The sequence below is a fragment of the Trichomycterus rosablanca genome, chromosome 2, assembly GCF_030014385.1.
Source record: "Trichomycterus rosablanca isolate fTriRos1 chromosome 2, fTriRos1.hap1, whole genome shotgun sequence".
NCBI classification, from domain to species: domain Eukaryota; kingdom Metazoa; phylum Chordata; class Actinopteri; order Siluriformes; family Trichomycteridae; genus Trichomycterus; species Trichomycterus rosablanca.
This window is the reverse complement of record NC_085989.1, coordinates 34,905,377-34,926,592: the sequence shown is the minus strand read 5'-3', so window position 1 is coordinate 34,926,592 and position 21,216 is coordinate 34,905,377. Positions and strand designations below refer to the sequence as shown.

At 36.2% G+C, this 21,216-nt stretch overlaps 1 protein-coding gene across 1 annotated transcript in view; it reads left to right on the top strand.

The window, feature by feature from the left end:
• Nucleotides 1-20,906, top strand: part of nfatc1 (nuclear factor of activated T cells 1) — a 57,305-nt gene extending 36,399 nt beyond the window's left edge. Inside the window, exons 8-10 of the mRNA XM_062990784.1 lie at nucleotides 1,414-1,546; nucleotides 8,403-9,023; nucleotides 20,834-20,906. Coding sequence (XP_062846854.1) covers nucleotides 1,414-1,546; nucleotides 8,403-9,023; nucleotides 20,834-20,889 — 810 coding nt within the window. The 3' untranslated portion in view covers nucleotides 20,890-20,906. The remainder of the gene's footprint in view (nucleotides 1-1,413; nucleotides 1,547-8,402; nucleotides 9,024-20,833) is intronic.
• The last annotated feature ends 310 nt before the right edge of the window (nucleotides 20,907-21,216 follow it).

The window sequence follows — 21,216 nt, the reverse complement described above, 5'->3', positions numbered from 1 at the left end:
GCAGTGCTGAGAATGGCCCACCACCCAAGCATCATCTCACCACCCAGCATCATTGGTTGTTCTAAGGGGGTCTATGTACATCTAAAAAGGTGCTTAGTCAAAGTACATGTGTCGAAACAGTAACAAGTCATTTGATAGTGTACTAATTTGGCATACTCTTCACTACAGTTGGATGCAGGTTCTCACAGCCAAAATTTGTGGTAGTTTTGGGTCATTTTACGCATTATTGTAGGTCAGTGAATGAGGGCATCTGTTAAATGCTTTAAATATAAATGCATTTTTACAGGCTTGACAAATGTTAAGTAAATAAAATTGTAATGATATGCCCTGTGATAGTTTGGCGACCCGTCCTGGGTGTTTCCTACCTTTTGACCAGTGGTTTGACCCACCGTGACCCTGAGTAGGTTAAAGCGGTGGTAAAACAGACATTAAATAAATGAATAAATTAATGAATGATTTATAATATCATCAGAAATCTGATACTGACCGTTATTTCACAAATAAGGTCAACAAAAAAGGGAAATTATGGCAAGATTTAAACCTGTTTTGAAAATACTCAAATGACCAAACCCTGAATTTAAATTAGGGTAAAGATATATAGATGTTTAAAATGTAATAAAAGGTTTTGCAGCTACATGTTTACAGAGTATTTTACTCCAGTAATGCTACTGTTTTTAAAAGTATGGACTACTAATTTCAGTTTATAAATTTCATTAGCAGAGCTCACACAAATGAAATAAAACATTAGGTAAATGTATAAAAATGCAGCTGGGAATGATTTTTTATTCATCACCATACGCTTAATCTGGCTTAGCTCTGCTATTATAAACAGTGGCACTGAGCTCACCTACACATGGCTCTGAAATCAGCTAGAAGACCAATGACTTCCTGTCTGGCTACTGTTGAGTGCCTCCATCAGTCTGCTCCCAGCCACGTAGGGTTCATCTCAGGGTAGAATGGAATAAGAGGGGTTGTGTAGACCCGTCTGCTGGAGCTGGTGGTTGTAGTACAGTGGTCAAAAGTTCATAACATCTGGATATGAGGTATTATGGGATGTCCTGAGTTCCTGGAGAAACCTATTCATGAAGAGTAAAAGATACAAAATAACTCTGCTATGCATCTCTTAACCTCATCTAACCCTATTTAATCAAGACAGAGCCACAGGGTGCATGTGATCTTTGGACCTGACTGTAAATTTAAATCACAGAGACAATGGAATGAGCCAGTAATATGTATATGTATATATTTGTAAAAATGACTTTCTTACATTCCTTATATGATGCTCTAATATGTAGCACTTTGGTTCAATTAAGTTTATCCTAATCCCAAAGTGTAAAGTATTTCTTCTAATCTAAGGTTTGTGTATACTAGATAGATATCGATTTTTTTGTATTTTTCTTTTTGTCACAACAGACAGCCTTGCTTGTGGAGATTCCACCTTATCGAAACCAAAGAATATCCAGCCCTGTTTTGGTGAACTTCTACATTTGCAATGGCAAACGGAAGAGAAGCCAGTACCAGCGATTCACCTACCTACCAACTAATGGTAAAGAATTGTTTTTAAGGGAACCTTGTGGCAATTGGCATGTTTAACAAAATGAAGATTTACAGGGTTTTTAATGTGGGTGAAAGTATACATTCAATTACAGTGATGCTTTAGGGCATTATGTAAGAAAAACAAGAGGAACAGCTATTAATTAGGATGCTCATCATGACAAGCATTTCCTAATTAATTGCAGTCATTAAAATTAATAAATTAATTATAATGAGAAGAAGATGAAGAAGAAAAACAATTAGACAATTTTACACATTTTACAAACCTTTATTATATTACAGATATACACATTATACTAGACAGTTTTCAGCTCTCCTGTGCAAGGTATACATTCCTGAATGTCACATTTTTCCTTAATAAATAATTACATTGTCATAAAGCAAGTTTAAGTTTGTATTCTTTACCCAGGACTTCCTCTGTAACTCAACAGACAAGTGATTCCTTATTATGTTTTTGTTAATGTAATCTTGTGGACATTATTTAATCTGTGTTCCTGCTTCATGCTGTTCTCTCACAATTCTGAGGGTAATATGGTAATGATTAAAAAGCAGTTTGACTAATGGGTGAATATTGGGCCTATTTATTTACAGACAAAAGTAGTTTTTTTATTGCAGAATTTTAGCATAATGGCAAAATCCAAATTCTAGATATTTGTGATGGATTCTAGGACAATCCATCACATCCCCTCCATGACCTCCTAGTCAGACAGCAGAGCACCTTCAGTAACAGACTCATCCAGCTCCGCTGTAAGAAGGAACGATACAGGAAATTGTTTGTACCAACAGCGATCTCACTGTATAACTCGTCCACACTGTGCCGGGACATCATTGCTCACTGAGTTAATACCAGGACTATCAGGACAGACTCATGAAGCATGATCTGTCACTCTGTTTATGTAATTGCACATCCCTGGACATTTAATGCCCAAGACACTTTTGTAATTTTTCTATTATATTACATATATATTTATTATCTATCTATCTATCTATCTATCTATCTATCTATCTATCTATCTATCTATCTATCTATCTATCTACGTATCTATCTATCCATCTATCCATCTATCCATCTATCCATCTATCTATCCATCTATCCATCTATCCATCTATCTATCTATCTATCTATCCATCTATCTATCTTAAACTGTTTAGAAATTCACACCAGATCAAATTCTTAGCTGCCAAAAGGGGACATGTCCAGGAAAAAAAGAGGACATATGGTCACTCTAGATTAAGCTTCTTTAAGATGAATGTGTGTTTTTAGGCATTGTAGCCACAGTTTATAGTAAGCCTGTTCAGTTAGGGTTACTAGCAAACTGAAATAAATTGAACATGAGGAGCAACCTACTGTGAATCATTAAACAAAAATAAAGGAGGGGTTTACAGCGTTCTGCAGTAGTTATTTAAAGGATAATTTAATAATTGAAATTTAAAGCATACATTTTTTAAGAATATAAAAAAACCTGATATTACAGAATTGACAAAATAATTTTACTTATTTTTACTTAATAATTTTAATTAATATAATGATTATTAGCTGTTAAAAGGTTACAGTTCTTCATTTACACTTAGTTGAACACGTAAAATTACTGTACATTACTTAATGAATGAAAATGAAATGAATGAATAAAAAAACAAATCTTTTAATGAAGCTATCTGAAGTGAAATGTGCTAGTAGTCATATGTATAATGTTAGTTTACTAAATGACCCAAATGAGTAAGCAGTAATATTTATACTTTATTAGCTGGCTGGATTACATTTGTTGTAAATAAGTTGCTTAAGCATCACAAACATTCACAGCAGAGTAACAGTGTAGTATAATTTATAAAAACATTTACTTTAGAATTTAGTGAAATACTAGTAAATGTTTGCAAAGTTATACAGTTTAGTGTAAATAAATTTATCCACCATCATGACAAGATTAGCTATTAAAGGCTTAAGTTTAAGAATAATTGCCCAACCACAGAACCTTTGTTTGTAAAAGTGTGCATGATGACCCGGCTTCTCTTCATTCAAATATTTGGATGGAATTCAAACTATCCAGACTTCAGACATTTGACTGTCTGAATTCCGCATTTTGACAATAATGTTCAGGCTGTTTTTTTTTTTCCCACTGCTAAAAGCATCTCCATAAACATGTTCTTTTCCATACCTTTTGGGTTATAGGGGCACTGAAAGGGAAACACATGGGTGTGGTTGACTTTGTGAATGCTATTATTCACATGCCAACTGATTGCCAGAAGAGAGTTTAAAAAAAAAGGCCAAACCACTGCTAATTGCTCCAGGATTAGGGTGCCCAACCAGTGGGTGGTTCAAAGTAATGATTCAGGCAGCTGAACCCAGCCCTGCCCTGCCTGTTTCAGGCTGGCCACTGCAAAGCCTCTCTGTCCTGGTACAGTGGTACACTGTACTCTTAAATAGGACACATGATGCAGTATAGAGTCCACATGTACATACAAAGTTTGATTCAGAGTAAGTCTCATATCACATTATTTAGGTTTTTACATACAACATAATACATAATATTCCAATACTGCAAAGCCAATTATATAGACTTACTGACCATAGGACTTTACTACAAGTAGAAAAGCTATCAGGTCATTATCACTTGACAGTAACAAAGTGTCAGTGGAGTGGCGCAGTGGAAAGCACTGGTGTCTCACAACAAAAAAGGGCCTGGGTTTGATTCCCAGGTCAGACAGTCAGGGTTCTTTCTGTGTCTGTGTGGGTTTTCTCAGGGTCCAAAGACATGCAGTCAGGCCAATTAGAGCTACTCAAAATTGCCCATAGAGAGTATGTTTGTGTCTGTTCTGTGTTGGACTGGTGACTTATCCAGGGTGTTTCCTGCCTTTTGCCCAATAAATCAGACCTACCGCAACCCTGACCAGGATAAAGTTAGTTAGTAGCTAATTTAGTTACTAAATTTCTCTGAATGATAGCTACACTGCAGCTGAGTATATATTATAGAGCAAATTAGCTTTCCCAACACTGACAATTTGTCAGCCACCTATACTCATGTAATTTACCACCACAAACAACCACTGACCAGATATTATCTATTAGATATTATCTACATCTGGCTGGGGGATCATTCTCATGTCAGTAATGACCCTGACATGTGCATCATGCTAATATCAGTTTATTAGGCGCAGCAGTGCTACTGATGTGTTAGTTACCATTTAGCTCTTTTATAAGTTATTACATTTTTACAACATGGTACTGTTGGCTTGATATTTTTGGTTTGTCAACTGTACCTAAAGGAAACTTACCAGGACATTTAAAAAAAAAAAAAACCTTACAGACAGTGCCCAGGATCAGTTGTCAAACTCACCAGCACCATGTGCAGCACACATCAGCTGGTCATGGATCAAGCCCTTTAGTCAGTAAAAACATGTCTAGACAAATAACTGCTTTATCTTAAAATATACAGTAATCAGATCAAAGGTTTAATGCCGCTTGTAAGTTCTGCTGACTGATGTGAAGAAATGACATCATTCTGATCAGGCAGTTATAATCAATCTGTACGTTTAAACTTAGACTAAAGTAGGCAACATAAGGATAGACATCAGCTCATCTGTCAGACAGTGTCATGTGATTGATGACTTATTTCCTACTGCTAAGCCCAACACACAATTGGTGTCTGGGTTCTATTTTAAACGTTGGGCATTGAGACCTGCCTCAACAGTTCCTCTTCTGCTTTTTGTTAATGCTGGCTCAAACTTAGACATTATATGAGCGTTACAGCGTGGGTGGTGAACAGCGGGAATTGGGGAAAACATAGCAGGTTATCTTATTCTTAGATTCCCATAAAATAATATAAGGATTTGTTTAATCATTTAAAACCATTGTGTCAAGTGGGTTAGGTTAGGTTACTTTTCATTTATGTTTAGTTTAAAGTTGGCAGTAGGCAGTTGTAGCCTAGCGGTTAAAGTACTGGACTAGTAAGCAGAAGGTCACCGGTTCAAACCAATTTCAGACTGTAAATTGCTTAGACAGGTTGAGCCTTAACCCTAAATTGCTTAGACTGTATACTGTAAGTAGCTTTGGATAAAAGCGTCTGCTAAATGCCATAAATGTACTTATTTTCACCAACTACACTGTTAGCCCGGATAAGTTCAATCTACTTAAAAAATTTGAGGAAACCGGTTGCCTTAAAAAAGTTAAGTAACTTAAAACATTAAGTTATTACACCTAAAAGGCAAGTTGATTAAACTTTCTTTTTTTTTGTTATACCAACTGCTTTTCCCATTAATTCTACTTAATATCTTGAGCTCAATGGAAAAAACTATTGATTTCTTCTTAGTTTTCATGTTAATTACATTTTAAATATGAATTACAAATGTTTATAGAGAAACAGACACAATTATAAAATTATTTTTCTTTATTTCACTTCAGAAGTATTTACTTAAAATACAACATGTCAAGAAAACATCTTTAAAACTGTACAAACTGTATATAAAGTTCTGATGAAACACAAACAGCTCCTCACAGTAACCATGAACCTGTAAAACAACAAAAAGAAACAAGAAACAGAAGTATTAAAATCAACATTAATAGCATTAATTTAAGGATTAAAATAAAGCAAGCCAGCACACTCTTTGCTTTGTATGAAGGCTAGCATGCTAACATGCTAGCATGTAGCCTAAATACGGCAAATAAAGCAGCGCTGTTTGCTTATTTATTTAGTGTCAACATTAAGATCATTTATTTTAAACAAAATTGTTAAGTAAAGTACAACACTTACCAAAATTAGACGGAAGATGAAAAAGCCCCACCAGACTGGTGTACATGCTACTCAAAAATAGCATAATGAGGAAGAAAATGTTTGTCCATTTGGTTTAACAAAGGTTCCACTTCACAAAAGACATTTCAGGAAGACAAGTTTACTTTTGCAAAAAGCCTTCAATGAAAAGTAAAAAGTAATTTGCAACAACAGGTTTCAAAAGTTAAAACAAATGGCTGCCTGATTCACCAACAGCAAGCTGAAAAAAGGCGACTTACACGTAAATGGTTTTTCTGTTTTATTACCTTAACTTAACTTTTTTAAGTTAATCTGATAGAAAAGTAATTTTTTTTTGTTTAGTAAACTTAAATCTTTTAGCACATTTAAAAGTGTTCTCAAATTAGTACAATGTACTCTGCATTTTATAGTAGAGCAAAAAAACTTAAATAATTTATGTATGTTGTACTAAAAATGCTTACAGTGTATAATAACCCCATTTAGCGCAGTTTCCTTACTACGCTGTAAATAATCAGCCCATGAGATGATATATTTAAAACTGTAGTAATGATAGCACAGCAGGGCAATGTTTATAACACTCCAGGTTTGTTTACAATAGCTGCAATGACTGTGAGAAAATATTCTAAACTATCCAGAGCTATAAAGATCAGATTTTAAATACTGTGGTGTGCAAGCTGTCACAATGCAATAGACTTCTTCATAAAATAGAATTATTAAAATACTATTAACAGAAACAGGATGTAAATAAGAGGCTTTTAATAATCTTAATGACCATTTAGTTCAGTTTTACTGTGGGAAGTTTGAAATATGATAGAGTTTGCTTAACAATCTTCTTTGCAACATGGCACTGCTTCAGCTGTTTAAATTATAGATTACAGAATAATAATAATAATAATAATAATAATAATAATGCTAAACCATGAGACATGAAATATTAAAACAATCTTTCACTGGCTAAAATGGCTAAATTAGTGAACATAGGAATTAGCAAATGGATGATTTTGACTGTTCTCAGGGTGGACTTTACTGCTAAAAAATGGGTCATTAATGAGATGCAGTTTATTAGGAGGCATTATTATTGTTGTTGTTATTATTATTATTATTGCGACTTACAGTTAAGGGCCTTGCTCAAGGGCCCAACAGTGGCAACCTAGCAATGGTGGGGCTTGAACCAGCAACCTTCTGATTACTAGTCCAGTACCTTAACCACTAAGCTACAGCTGCCCTGCCCATTTGGACAGGGTATCTTCTGTTTGGGCTTTCAGGCTTCCTTATGGCTCCTTCACTGTTCCTCTAATTGTATTGATCCATCTTCTTGCTGGACTCTTCCAAGTCTAATTCTTCTTCTCATGTGTCTTAAAAAATGTTCACTTATATCTGGACTTTGAGTGAGAGAATTGCCTCAATTTTCATTACAAGGACTGTATAATCAGTTCAGAACTATAACAGGTGGCCAAAAATATTTAAGACCTGGGAAATATTTTGATTTGTTAAGCTAAGGAAATGGGCTACTGCATTTAAAAGCTTATTAAAAGAAACTGCAGGTCTGTCTGCTGGCAACTAATAACAAAAGTCAGTTCTATTAAGTATAAAAGTATTTTCTTTTACACAGGAATATTTAGCTATGTTAGATGTTATTTACGTAAATGGGAATGAAAATACTTGAGTATAAATAAAAAATTAAATACTTTTTTGACACCAAAGCCTGAATTTCCACAGCATTAAATATCCTTGATTAGCAATTAATTAAATTTTAATGAGACTCTGAGATTAAGCTTCCTGCAACAAAGTGTTTCATGCATGCATATACTGCATTTCTGCCAGAGAAAGCTCCAACAAAAATAGCCGCTTTTATTATAGAAACAGCTGGATGTCTCTTGTGGTGATGATTCATCTCTTTTTTTTCCGCCTTCTTTCTTTAAATATTTTCAGTAGGGCGGGAGCACACTGCCTGAGACACACAGCCTCATTTATGAGAATGTTTGTTTGGCTCTGGGTATCCTAGCCACAAACCCACTCGATCACACCAGTTCACGTGACCCTACAGTGTCTGTTTATTATTTCTCCTTGTTTTTTATTTGTGATCTGTCTCTCTTTTCCTTACAGTTCCAACCATTAAGAGTGAGCCACATGACGATTATGAGCTCCCTCGTGTATGTCCCCAGAAACATTCCGCCAGTCTCCCTGTTCTGACCAAACCATTCTACACTCTGCAAACCATCCCTTCTATTGTGCCTTCTGAGCCTAGACCTTGTGCGACAACCACCTATGGCTCTCAGAGACTCACACCAAAGCCTTCATCCTTGACATGCTTGTCTACATCCCCCAGCACCAGCCCCAAACTCCAGGATCTCTCGCCAACACACTTTTCTCCTCAGTGCCTCTCTCCCGGCTCAAATCCTGGGCCCCAGCCAAATGTCGCTCCTCATGTCTCGACCATCCAGCCTACGCCAGGTCGCTACCAGCAAGCCATTGTATATCCAGCAGGCAGTGCATCCTCCTCTCCAGGATCCCATCCTTCCACCCCAAGTTCAGTACCTGAAATCATCTTTACTCCCAGTCATAGTTTGGCCCAGTCACCGGTCAACAGTGAGGCCCCAGAGCTGCCAAAAGCTCCAGTGAGAAGTGGGTCGTCTCCACTTTTACAGGACGAAGAAGCACCTGCTACACTAGCCATAAACATCAAGCAGGAGCCTCAGGAACTGGATCAAATGTACCTCGATGATGGTAAGTCACAATGCACTACTTTGCATTGAAGCATCGAAGTACTCTGTGTATAATACACTGTTTTATTTACAAGTAATCATTGTTAATCATCTGAGGGAATTCCTCACTTTGTCTACAATACATTGGTCAGCTGCTTTGCTCTAAAAGACATAAACCTGCCAGCAAACACAAAAATATTTTAAATAGAATCAAGTACAGTACTATAGGCATCCTTAAAAACTAAATACAAGAAGCATTAAGGTACACAGCACATATATAAAGTTTGGCACACAAAGATAGAGAAAATACAAAATAGAGACAAAATAAAAGTGTAAAACTGCATAGAGACTTATAACAAGTTTAAATGTATCCAGGCAGGTGTATGGCATGCTACTGTGAAGAAATTAATATGCTGCTGTTGTTTGTGGCATGTAGAAAAATGCCAGACAGTCCCAACTGACCCTGATTGTGGACCAAAATGCCAACTATATTTGAAAGAAGCTACATATTTGTTGGAACAGATTGCTGGAGCTTTATTCACAAAGACTGCTTAACTGGTTTGTATTTCATTAAGGCATAGTGTGGACTACTCCTAGATAGAAAGGGTCAGTACAAAGTTATTCCAATTGATCACACTGTCAATGCCCTCATCTACAGGGTACATACGATAGTAAATGATTAATTGAGTCTTAAAATGATAAAAATCAGATACTATGACCTCTACCAATAGGAATTTAGATGTGTAATAAAATATTCACATTGGTTTATGACCTTTGGTAGGGTTATTTTACAAAAGATAACAAAAACTTTGCAAAAGAAGAAAGGAATCATGCTTCGGGATTATAATTCTGTCAAATGCAGTAAAATGACACTTCACTTTGGTATATTTTAACAATTTTTTACCCAATAGCCTGTAGGCATTTAAAATATTGCTTCTTTGAAGAAAAAATGCATCTTAAAGACTCTCAGCTTGTTATATGATGTACAGTACTGATAATTAGAGCATAATCTCTTGAATCATTCTGATAATACATGCCTGCAAGGAGCCTTGTGTCAAAACATTACCTGTGTATAATGTACTATATACTGTGTTCTTTAAATGGCATTAGCTATGGCCTGTGTATATGTAGACAACTGATCATAAGGATTATGGTGTTTGTTTTTTCTGGCTTGCAATCAAAATTTTACTTCATACCAAATGTGCTCAATAAAGCTATCAAAGCTTTATGCAAGTCACTGGAGTTCCTTTACACCAAAACTCATCAAACTATGTCTTTATGGACCGTAATTTGTGCATAGAGGGACAGTCATGCTGGAACAGGAAGCAGTCTCCCTCTTTTACAACAAATTTGGAGGGATATTTTTATATGACTGATCTATTTGTAATAAGGGGTAGCTGAACTACAGGAACTTAATAAGAAGGATTGATTGTCCTCATACAGAAATGTGATTGGCATAAGGAGAGTGCAAACCTGCATTCTACTTTTATGTACCTTTTAGCAAGTGGGTGTTAATAAAATAGTCACTAGTTAGATGGGTATCTGCATGTGTTTAACTATGCAGTATATAGTATATGGCCAAATGTATGTGGACACCGTTTGTTGGAGAGTTGTACCGACCTGACAACTTTAAGTCTCCCCTCCACTGGGAGGCATACTATTTTATAGTGTGTTTGTAGATTTTGTGCACATTTGTACAAACTCATCCCAAACTTGTTCAGTGGGGTGTAGACCGCTAAGGTTTCTCTACACCAAACTTGTCAAAGTGTCCTTATGAACCTTGTGTTTGGTCTTTTTGAAACTGTTGCTATTAAGTTGGAATAATATAATTTATATTATAGTGATTATAAGTGATTTTTATAAACCAATTAGGAGTGGGTGTTACTGAAACACCTGAAGAAGGGCTGTCCACACACTTTTAGCTCTACAGTGTATTTGGGCATTAAGCCTTGCTCCATTTGTCTCACAAAATAGATCAACTCAAGTAGTTTACTTTAATTTCAGACTTAATCCTGTTGGATGATTAGGCTGGAATCACTACTAAGGTTTTTTTTGTTCTGCCTTTTTTAAAGATAGTTCATGAATGTGTGTTTTGGACAGGATCAGAAACTGTGGTCAAGACACAATGTAACCAAAGAGAGCAGGATCTTTTATGAGTTGTCACTATATTAACTGACATTTTAATAACACTTACACGTAATAGTGCGTATTAGGCAACTGTAGCTAGAGCTTATTGACCAGAGCAGCTAGAGCATCTTGGCAAGGTTTCAGCTTCCATAATCATTCATTTTAGGGTCTTATAATCCACATACATTATATAACATATAGAAGAAAAAAAAACATGGAAGCTAGAGCTTTAGTACTGTATGTTTTGGCCTCAGAACTAACTCTCAGTCTTTAATAATATACTGTATATTTTTATTAGGTGGTACTGCATTCACACATCAATAATGTTCACACTCCCAGTGTGTATATCTTGTGATAGGATGTTAAATAATCTTTGTCACATTTTTTATGTATACTGTTATTTCAGTATTTCCCATATTTCATCTTGATGTACCATATTTATTGCAATTAACTGCTACTGTAGTTTCCTCTCATAAGACCCATTGGCTTTTCCAGAGCTTCTAGTGTACTTTCCTTACAAAATCTTTGACTGCTAAATATTTACGTGCTAGCTGTTAGCCTTGAGCAGTGTCTTCTTAAGGTTCTAATTGTGAAATAACATACTGACCTAAATCACACTTGGCTTTGTGAAGTCTGCAACAGATCTGTAGTTGCTGGCTTCTGGAATAAACATACAGGGTAGTGGTAGCTCAGTGATCACAGGACTAATAATCAGAAGGTAGCTGGTTCGCCCATCACCACCAAGTTGGGCCCATGAGCAAGGCCCTTAACCCACTTGCTTAAAGTGTATTTGGTTAGAAATGTAATTCACTTTGACTAAAAGCTTTTGCTGAATGATTTAACTGTAACACACCAATTAAACTCAGCAAGGTGGATTAGCAATATGGTTGGAGTCCTATAAACAGATTTTTATTACTGAAAGGTTTGTGTGGTGACCGTTCTTATAGTAGAAATTGTTAATTCATTTGATTTTTTTCTATGTCATTGGCATGATTGTATGTTTCATCTCACTATCTACATCTTAACACTGGCGATTTATGACAGCTAAAAATGTATGACATTGATGGATTACATACTTTCTATATGACACATGAAATTGCAAATGCATACCATAGATCAGGTGACACATTTAAGCTTAACAGCCCTATTCTGTACACATGAGCTAACAGATGCTTGTGACTACCTAATGTTGCTCTGCATAAACCTTACCACTAAAAAGTAGGACCAGTTATTTTCTCTTGGACTCCTGGCCACATACAAGTACACGCAAGTTGTCAAACTCTTAATCTTCTAATGATAGGGTAAATGCTTTTCTGTTGCACTACTCAGTGCTACCAGCTTGTAAAGCTCATTCAATATAAGTGGGGGTATGATGATTCTGGTCTAATTGCTGATAACAAATCATTTATAAGCAAAGGTTTGTCTTGGATAATAAAAAGCTGAATAGAAGGCTTGTTGATCATTTATTTTAGAAACTGATTTCTATATATATATTTATACGTGACTCCAGGGTGAAACCCATGCCAATCATGATAGAGGCAGTGTTTTGTGTAGATGGGGTTGCTAAGCAGGGGCGTCGTAGTGGGGTGAAAAGTGGGACTGAGTTACCAGGGCCCCAAGTCGGGGGAGGGCCCTTGAGGAGTCTAGAAGGAGTCTGGACTGGGGTGAGGGGGGCCCATGGGCACTGCTTGTGCATAGGGCCCAGAATTTGGTGCTACGCCCCTGTTGCTAAGCCATTGTTTTTTAGTAAAACAGATCTTTATGATCTTCAGGGAAGTCCTTGCGCAAAAGAATTGGCTTGATTTTGTCTTTAAACTGTGTATTTTTGGATGAAGAGCTGGAGAGTGCAAAAGTAATGATGCATTTGGCTGTTTAATGAGGCAAGCAGTGGTGCTGGGCTGATTGTTTGGGAGTTCCTTGCTCTCTTACTGTTTCCTGGTTGCAAGGACGAAGTGGGGTATCAGGCTTCCCCAGCTGCTGCTTATCCATATACAACAGGAAGTTGGTTCCTGGATTACCTCACATCCAGTTATTCCTTTCCAGCCCAAAGTCACAACAACCAAATTGGCTCTATCACTGACATGGTGGCATTTTCACACCACTTAACTTAAACAAATAATTTTTGGGTGTTTTTGTTTTGTTTTGTTTTTTCTAGATGAATGAGTGGTTCGCCTGATAAAGTTTTGGCTGGCCTGCCCTGCTTCATTCAAGAGTAAATGACTCTTTAACGATAGACTTTATTGTCTATGAATAAATGTTATTGCTAGAAGCATTTTGGCTATTCACTATTAATGAGGTCATTAGATAAGAAGGTCTGACTTTTTGATTTACTTGTATTTTTTATAGAATTATTTTGTACTTCTGGGCATTTGTGCATGATGATTTGATTTTAAATCAATAGAATTGCAGTCATCTATGCATTATTAAAAATATAAAAAGCAACTATTTAAAAATGTGTAGATATATAAAGAAAATAATAAATTTTTGAGTTTGGAGGAACTTTGAGATATTACAATCAGACAGTCATTAGTGTAATGTGCTACGTGTTATGTTTGCAAACATGGACTATAAACCAGGTGGGAAAAGACCTTTATCCAAAGCAACTTACAATGTTGACCATTTACAGTTTAAGCAAATGATGGTTAAAGGGCCTTGCTCAAGGCCCCAACAGTGGCTTGAACCAGTGACCCTCTGATTCCTAGACCAGTACTTTAACCAATGAGCTACTACTGCCAGTAAACACCAGGTGAAATGTTATATTGGTGATGCCAGATACTGTCATGAAAATCATTGTCACTAAAGTTATAATTATATGCTTCCTTAATTCTGTGATGCACCATTTGGCAGATCTCTCTGGTCAAAAATATAAGTTAAGGAAGAAGGTTTTGATCATTCAACGCTGCCAAAGCATCTAAATCTAAAAAGTCAGACCTTCGCCAAGAGTCGGAGAGATGACTTTGTTGTTATAACATTTTATTGCATTTTTGATCAGCTGAGCTCACATTGTACACACTTTACTGATTACTGTAGAGCACACGCACAGAAACGATGGACTAAAGCCACAGTAGCCTGTGAGCAGTGAACACATATGGCAAATGTTAAAAGGGGAATAAAGGGTCATATCGAAGACCAAAAGTTTCAAGCCAAAAGCATACAGGCGAAACTGATGAGTGCATGCACTGAGCAACTGGAGTACAAATGGATTATTATCTTTGAGAGATTTGGACAGCCGTCTGAACGCGAGCAGCTCCAAGTGAGTTAAAAGCCAGACGTTGTGAGCTTTACTCATTCTTGTGCTCTGTGGAAACACATGGCAAATGTTAAATAGCGGGGAAAAGGGGTCATACTGAAGTTTCCTTATTTACTAATTCATCTTTAATAACAGAATTATCCTGGCCCAGAGCCTGTTTTAGAAAACACTGGTCACCAAATTTTAAATGCACCCTAGATGAGACACCAATCCAACATTAGTTTACACTTTTACACCTAGGTGTAATTCAGGCCAGTCTTCTTGATGGCATGTTTTAGGGCAAGGATGGAAAACTGAATGCACATGGAAAATCTATGTGGACAAAGAAAAACATGCCAAACCTGACACAGACCGAAACTGTGGTCCTTGTAACTATGCATAACTTATCATGAAAGTCAAACTAAGTTAAATTTGGGAGCCATATTGGCACAGCAGGTAGTGTTCAGGTTAAAGTCTGTGTGTTTTGGCATGTTTTCCTGTGGCCATGTGAGTTTCTTCTGGGTATTTGAGTTTCCTCCCACCAAAAATATGTAGATGGTTTGGCTACTCTTAATACCACTAGGTGTGACTGAGTAAAAGAGAGTATGTATTGTTTGCCTCCTTTCTGGTGAGAAATTTAGGATGTATTCCCACCTTGTGCTTTGTTTTCCAGAATAGGCTCTGGATCATCACAATCCTGACCAGGATAAATGAATGGATGAGCGAATGAATTATTGAATGTATTATGGGTTCTGCGATAGTAAGTTTTTGTCTTTGTTTTGGCCGCCCTCCTTCTTGTGGCTGTTACAACGCTTACTTTTCAGATTTTCCATAAGATTTTGAAGCCCATTCAGTCAAACAAGGTTTGTGTGGTCATTAGATAAGAAGGTGTGACTGAGCCATTAAAACAGACATTTTATCCCAAAGGTCCTCAGTTAGTTTGAGGTCAGGGTTGTGTTTGATTCACTGGTCAAACCAGTCATATCTTTCATATCATTTATTTTATGTACTTGATCTTTATCTATTAGCAAGAAAACAACCAGACTTGATCATTAGGAGGGGTTTCTACAGACTTTGTACCATGATGACGCAACTGTGATGACCAGATGTAAAAATGAGAAAAGATGGCATCTAGCTACATGATTTTTAAACACTCACAGATATCAAATGTGCAATCATAGGAATGCAACTAGTGCTTATCATCTCTGAGTCTATTTTACTGGAAAAGGAATGTGCTTTTTTGAAACAGCTGCACTTACCAATACTGCATATTACAGTTCAAATCTATTTACATTTACATTTTCAGCATTTAGCAGATGCTTTTATCCAAAGCGATTTACAGTACTGTGACAGTATATTTTCTAAGCAATTGAGGGTTAAGGGCCTTGCTCAAGGGCCCAACAGTGGCAGCCTGGCAATAGTGGGGCTTGAACTAGCAATCTTTCCATTACTAGTCCAGTACCTTAACCACTAGGCTACAACTGCCCTTCATTTGCCATATTTACTTAAAGACTTTAAATTAATTTGGTTCTTATGAACAATTTAATTTTTTTTTTCAAAATGCATGGATAAATCTGAAATCAATATTACGTTTGCTGTATTATTATCTAAAACTGTACACCTGCAGCCCTTTCAGAACAAATTAATGTCTACGGTCTATTTTAAAGACCTTTGTAATAAATTCTTCAAAATTTCAGTGTACCGGGGCAGACAGTACACCTCCTGTGTTTTGACAGGTGGAAACTTTGCTAAAGATCTTAATGTTATGATCTAAACTCTCATGAAAGTCGCCATGGTTCGCCAAAATTCCCTATGAAGACAAATCTCTGCAAATTACTCCTAACTGCTGAAGGCTTCTAATTGTTTCAATATGACCAGGGATTCCTGAGATGAATGCATATGTGATTTGCTCTCCGTAATTTAGCCATCAGTCTAATTCTTTTCCTGTTCAAATATTGGTAACAGGTGATTAAATTCAGTAGCTAATAGATGTTTAAGGAAATTTGAGGTTTTGATATTTATGACTCGTAACCATGAGAAAATTATTCTTATGAAATACGACACAGTGCACTGCTTTTTTCTGTCCTAACCTTTTCAACTTAAATGGCACGAGCAGCTGCATACACCTTCACATGCACAAACATACATAAATAAAAAACATTATAGCAGTCTCTTTATAACAAAAGCATTGCAGTTGTATTGCGTGTATAATGTACACTTATTTACGTTTGATTTCTAATTAACATTGACCTCATGCAGGCCGGTTGGGTACAGCCAAAGGACGGATGTGGGCCGAGGGCTGTACAATGCTCAGGTGTGATATACAGTATTATTATACAGTCCTAAATATCTCCAAATTGTATAATTAAGACCTTAATGCATAATTTACATATTACCATTTTTTTTATTAAATATTTCGAATGAAAATTTTCACTAGATGGGCTGAAAGGGTGACACAGCAGGTTTGTTGTTGCCTCACAACTGCAGGGTTTAGGGATTGATAAAGTGTGAATGAAGGATACAGTTCAGCCCCAACCAGAATGCAGTGGTTATGGAGGACAGATGTATAAATGAATGAATTTGTAAAGTCATAAATCTAATTACCAAGTCAATTTACATTATAGGTATGTATTACAAAAATTATACAGGACCTTTGATTTATAGTGACTAGCAAATATATTTAAGTGGACTTGCAGGATTTCATATGTAGATCTGTTATAATAACTAGAAAAAATGACCAAGCTTATATCTATATTTTAAATTAATTTGCCTAAACTAGTTAAATGTATTTAAAACAGTTTTTATGTATTTTTCACATTTGAGTATTACTTTCAGTTATCTTGCTACAGTGCAGTTCTGATGATTATTTCCCTCATAGTGTCACGTTCAGCTATTCGAAGTTACTGCCAAAGTCGGATATTACAGCTTTAATATCTGAATAAACACTTTGTGTTTTTTCATGGAAAGTTATTTAGTTGTATACGCCCTGTCTGATTGAATGGATGAGAAAAGTTTAAAGTAGGATATACAGAACTGGTGGTCAGGTCTCGGTCAGGTAGGGCGGCTTCGCCGCACAACAGCGGGAGATGAAAAGAAGCCTGTGCTCCATTGTTTCATGGAGAATGTCAGCAATTTGGACAGCCTCTCGGTCCCCAAGCCTAAGAACTCCAAGGCCATGGGTCATTCAGAGGGAACTCCTCAGCAGGCTTCCCAGTCTTGGCTGGAAGGAAACCCACAGCCTCCAGCTCACATGTTTTTTCTTACCGTCTCCTGCACTCTCTCTCTGTCTCTTTTTTCTTTGACTTGTGTGTTGTAATACTACTTTCTTAATTTAAAAAAGTTCTTAGATCCTTGTATAACAACCTTAAAGTACATTTTAACACATAGGGTCTTACACTTTGATTCCATTCGATTTAAAACGAGGGTGAATTTATTACCCTAACCCTAACCCTTTCTACCAATTTAATGTGATTTAATAATGCAATATCCTGATTTTGATTATGATTGTAGTGGGTCTGTTCCTAACTGAAGAAGACTGGATTACATCCTGCACAGGGTACCAAATTAAAAGCAGATCAACAAACACATTTGCTTAGTTATTATGTACCTGGCCTGTACCTAATAAAATTAACTTTTTAATGAGCTGCTATATATGTGGCGGAAAGTATGTAGACACCTGACCATGATGGTGTTATCTGGGAATACATGTGCCCGTTAATTTAAAAGAGCCATTGTAAGGTCACACAGCATTGTTGGAATAGAAGTCTGGCTTGCAATCAGTGTTCCAATTCATGATCATGATTTGTCAACCCGTGTCTTCAGTTTGGGGTCTTCCCAAACTGCTACCACAAAGCTGGAAGCATATCATTTATTCTATATAATTTATTTTTAACATAATGGGTTTCAGGATAGGTGTCTTAAAAAAAGTTCTCTTACAGATATCGGGTGTTTTTGATAGTATGTGAACCTTTGCCACTGATACATTTCTCCACACATGGCCTCATCTGGTTCGCATGCTATCACTGTGTGTAGGAAGGCCTGGATGCTTTGTTTAGCCCAAAGACATGTGCTGTCACTTCCCTTGTCAGAGCCAAAGAACATAGCTGATAGAGTGAGCCAGGAGTTTTTTGTCTGTGGGAATGTTGTGAGGAATGGCGGGCAGGAAGGTAGTAGATACTGGCACTGGGATTTTGTGATCAAAGGAAAAGGCCACTGTCTCTCTTTCATATTCTCTTTCTTGTATACCTTTTACACATGGCATGCTGTTTCTGGATGAGTCCAGTTCTTCCCAGGCAAACATATGTAAACTAGGGTTTTCCTTAGACTCAAGAGAGTGTTTATACCAAGACTTGTCTCCTCTAATTCATGTTGTTGGACAAGTCCTGTTGCTGTTATTTATTATTTGTACATTTATTGATTTAATTATTTGTTTGTTTGCTTAACCATCTGGTTTTGTTTTTCTGAATCTTTACCACCCAATTATTTGTAATACAGACTGCTCAACTGGCTAGATTTTTATTATTGGCAAGTGACATTTATTTAAATCTGTGGTAGAGATAATTTACAGATAAGAATTGTAGTAGAAAGCGCAATGTATCAGTTATCATTCAGTGTTTTTTCAATGATGAAACTATAATTAATTAACAATTTTAGAAATTGATGCCTTCAACACACTTAAAATAGCTGGAACACAGACATTACCTCTGGGTCACATTACATTTGTGAATTGAAAATAAAAATTGTTGCAGTTTTAAAAGAGAAATTTTTGCTCATTCTTGCAGGCTGAATAGACATGGCATTCTATCTTTGGCACATGTCCAATGTCTGTTTTTCTCAAAAACAACCTGAATGTGGACTCGTCTGACCACAGAACACGTTTCCACTTTTGGTGTTTGGTCTTATGACTTTGGATCCACAGAACTTATTAATTAGCATAGTACATTTTTAGATTACATTTCTTAATGCTTAATGCTTTAAGTGACAATGATTTTTCAGTACTTCCAAGCCCATGTGGCTATGTCTATCTCAGTAGCATGACAATTTGTCAGACAATTTTACCTGAGGGATTGATGGTCATGCACATTTAGCTGCAGTTTCTGCATTTGGTCTGTATGCACCAAGATTGACTCTGACTCCCTGAATATTTTCAGTAGAGGACCAGTAGATTTCAGTAGAGTAGAATATAATAAGTAGAAGACCTAAATTCAATTTTGCACTGAGAAACATTGTCTTGACTGACAATTCTCTCATGAAATTGAATGACCCATACTTGCTTGTAAAGTCTTTGGTGTATCCTCCTTTTATACTCCGTGTTGATGTCCTCACCTGTGAACCTTTCAGAACAGTGCTACTTGTATAACCTTATTTTTTTCTTTCACAACTTTTTGTGAGTATGTAGCAGGCATCACTTTCTATATATAAAAGGTTGTATATGCAGAAATACTATTACCATGTCAGTGTCACTTACAGTATGTGATGACAGTTCACTGCCCCCAAATTACAGGTCTGCCTAAACTAGTGTATTTGGCTCATTATTGAGATTTTGTCAGTTTGTGTCCAATTCCATTTTATTTTGTATAAAGACAATATGAATCATTATATAATACTTTCACAAAACATTTGATTTTTGTTGTGAAACATTGAAATCTATTAGGGATGTAATGATGCACCACAAGAAAATCGGTACATGTGCCACGATTCAAATCGGTTATTCATGTAAGAGGAATCGATATTCACTTCAAACATTTACTTTTACTTATTTTTGGCATTTAGCAGACACTTTTATCCAAAGCGACTTACAGAACTGGGACAGCATATTGTCTAAGCAATTGAGGGTTAAGGGCCTTGCTTAAGGGCCAAGCTTAAGTGGCAACCTGGCAGAGATGGGGCTTGAACCAGCGACCTTTCAATTACTAGTCCAGTACCTTAACCACTAGGTTACTACTGCCCTAAACTACTACTACTAAACAGCACTGGCGCTATTCTCCTCGCCTGGTTGACAGCACTTCACAAAGTTGCCAAGTAGGGGATTTTCCAACCAAATTTATTTGAGGATACTAATGTTGGATTTGTTTTAAAATTTCATTTCAGTTTTTTTGAAGCATTATTTGGCATGGTTTGTACCTACCTCAGAAAAAAAGGCATTCATTATTTAGATAAATAAAACATAACCACAAATACTGTATTTTATTTTATTTTTTAAAGAGAAATAATAAAAGGAAACTTTAGGGTCATAATTTGTCTTCAATTTCATTTTGTTTAAAAAAATATGGAAAAAATCGGATCGTGAACCCAGTATTGTGAATCGTATTGCATCGTGGGTAGAGTGTATCGTTACATCCCTAAAATCTATATAAAAAATCTTGTTTTACATATATAAAATTAAATATTTCCTATTTATTTAAATTATTTATATTTAAATTATTTCATTTAAATAAAAACGTGTATAACATGTATTTTCCTGTTCTCTTTTACAGTCAACGAGATAATAAGGAATGACCTCTCCAGCATCTCTGTACACAGCCTTGCATAGCAACAAGGGAAACGACATCCACTGAACAAATGGATTTTATCTTGCAAATTAAACCTTTTATAGCGAACAAAAAACTGAACTCATGTAGCCTTGCAATAACACTAGAAAAATCAGTTGAAGAGTTCAAACTCATACAACAGTTAGAACAGATACGCTGACTGAAAAGCAGCACAGGAAAAAATTTACTACCAGTACAATGTGTGTGAACTGATGGACCAAACCCTGTGCATTTTTTTGTCCTTTGTTTTCTCTCCTGCATCTATGTAGCTTTTTAAATTATTACCTAAAGTGCAATGTTTGCCATTATGTTTCTATGCATATATGCCA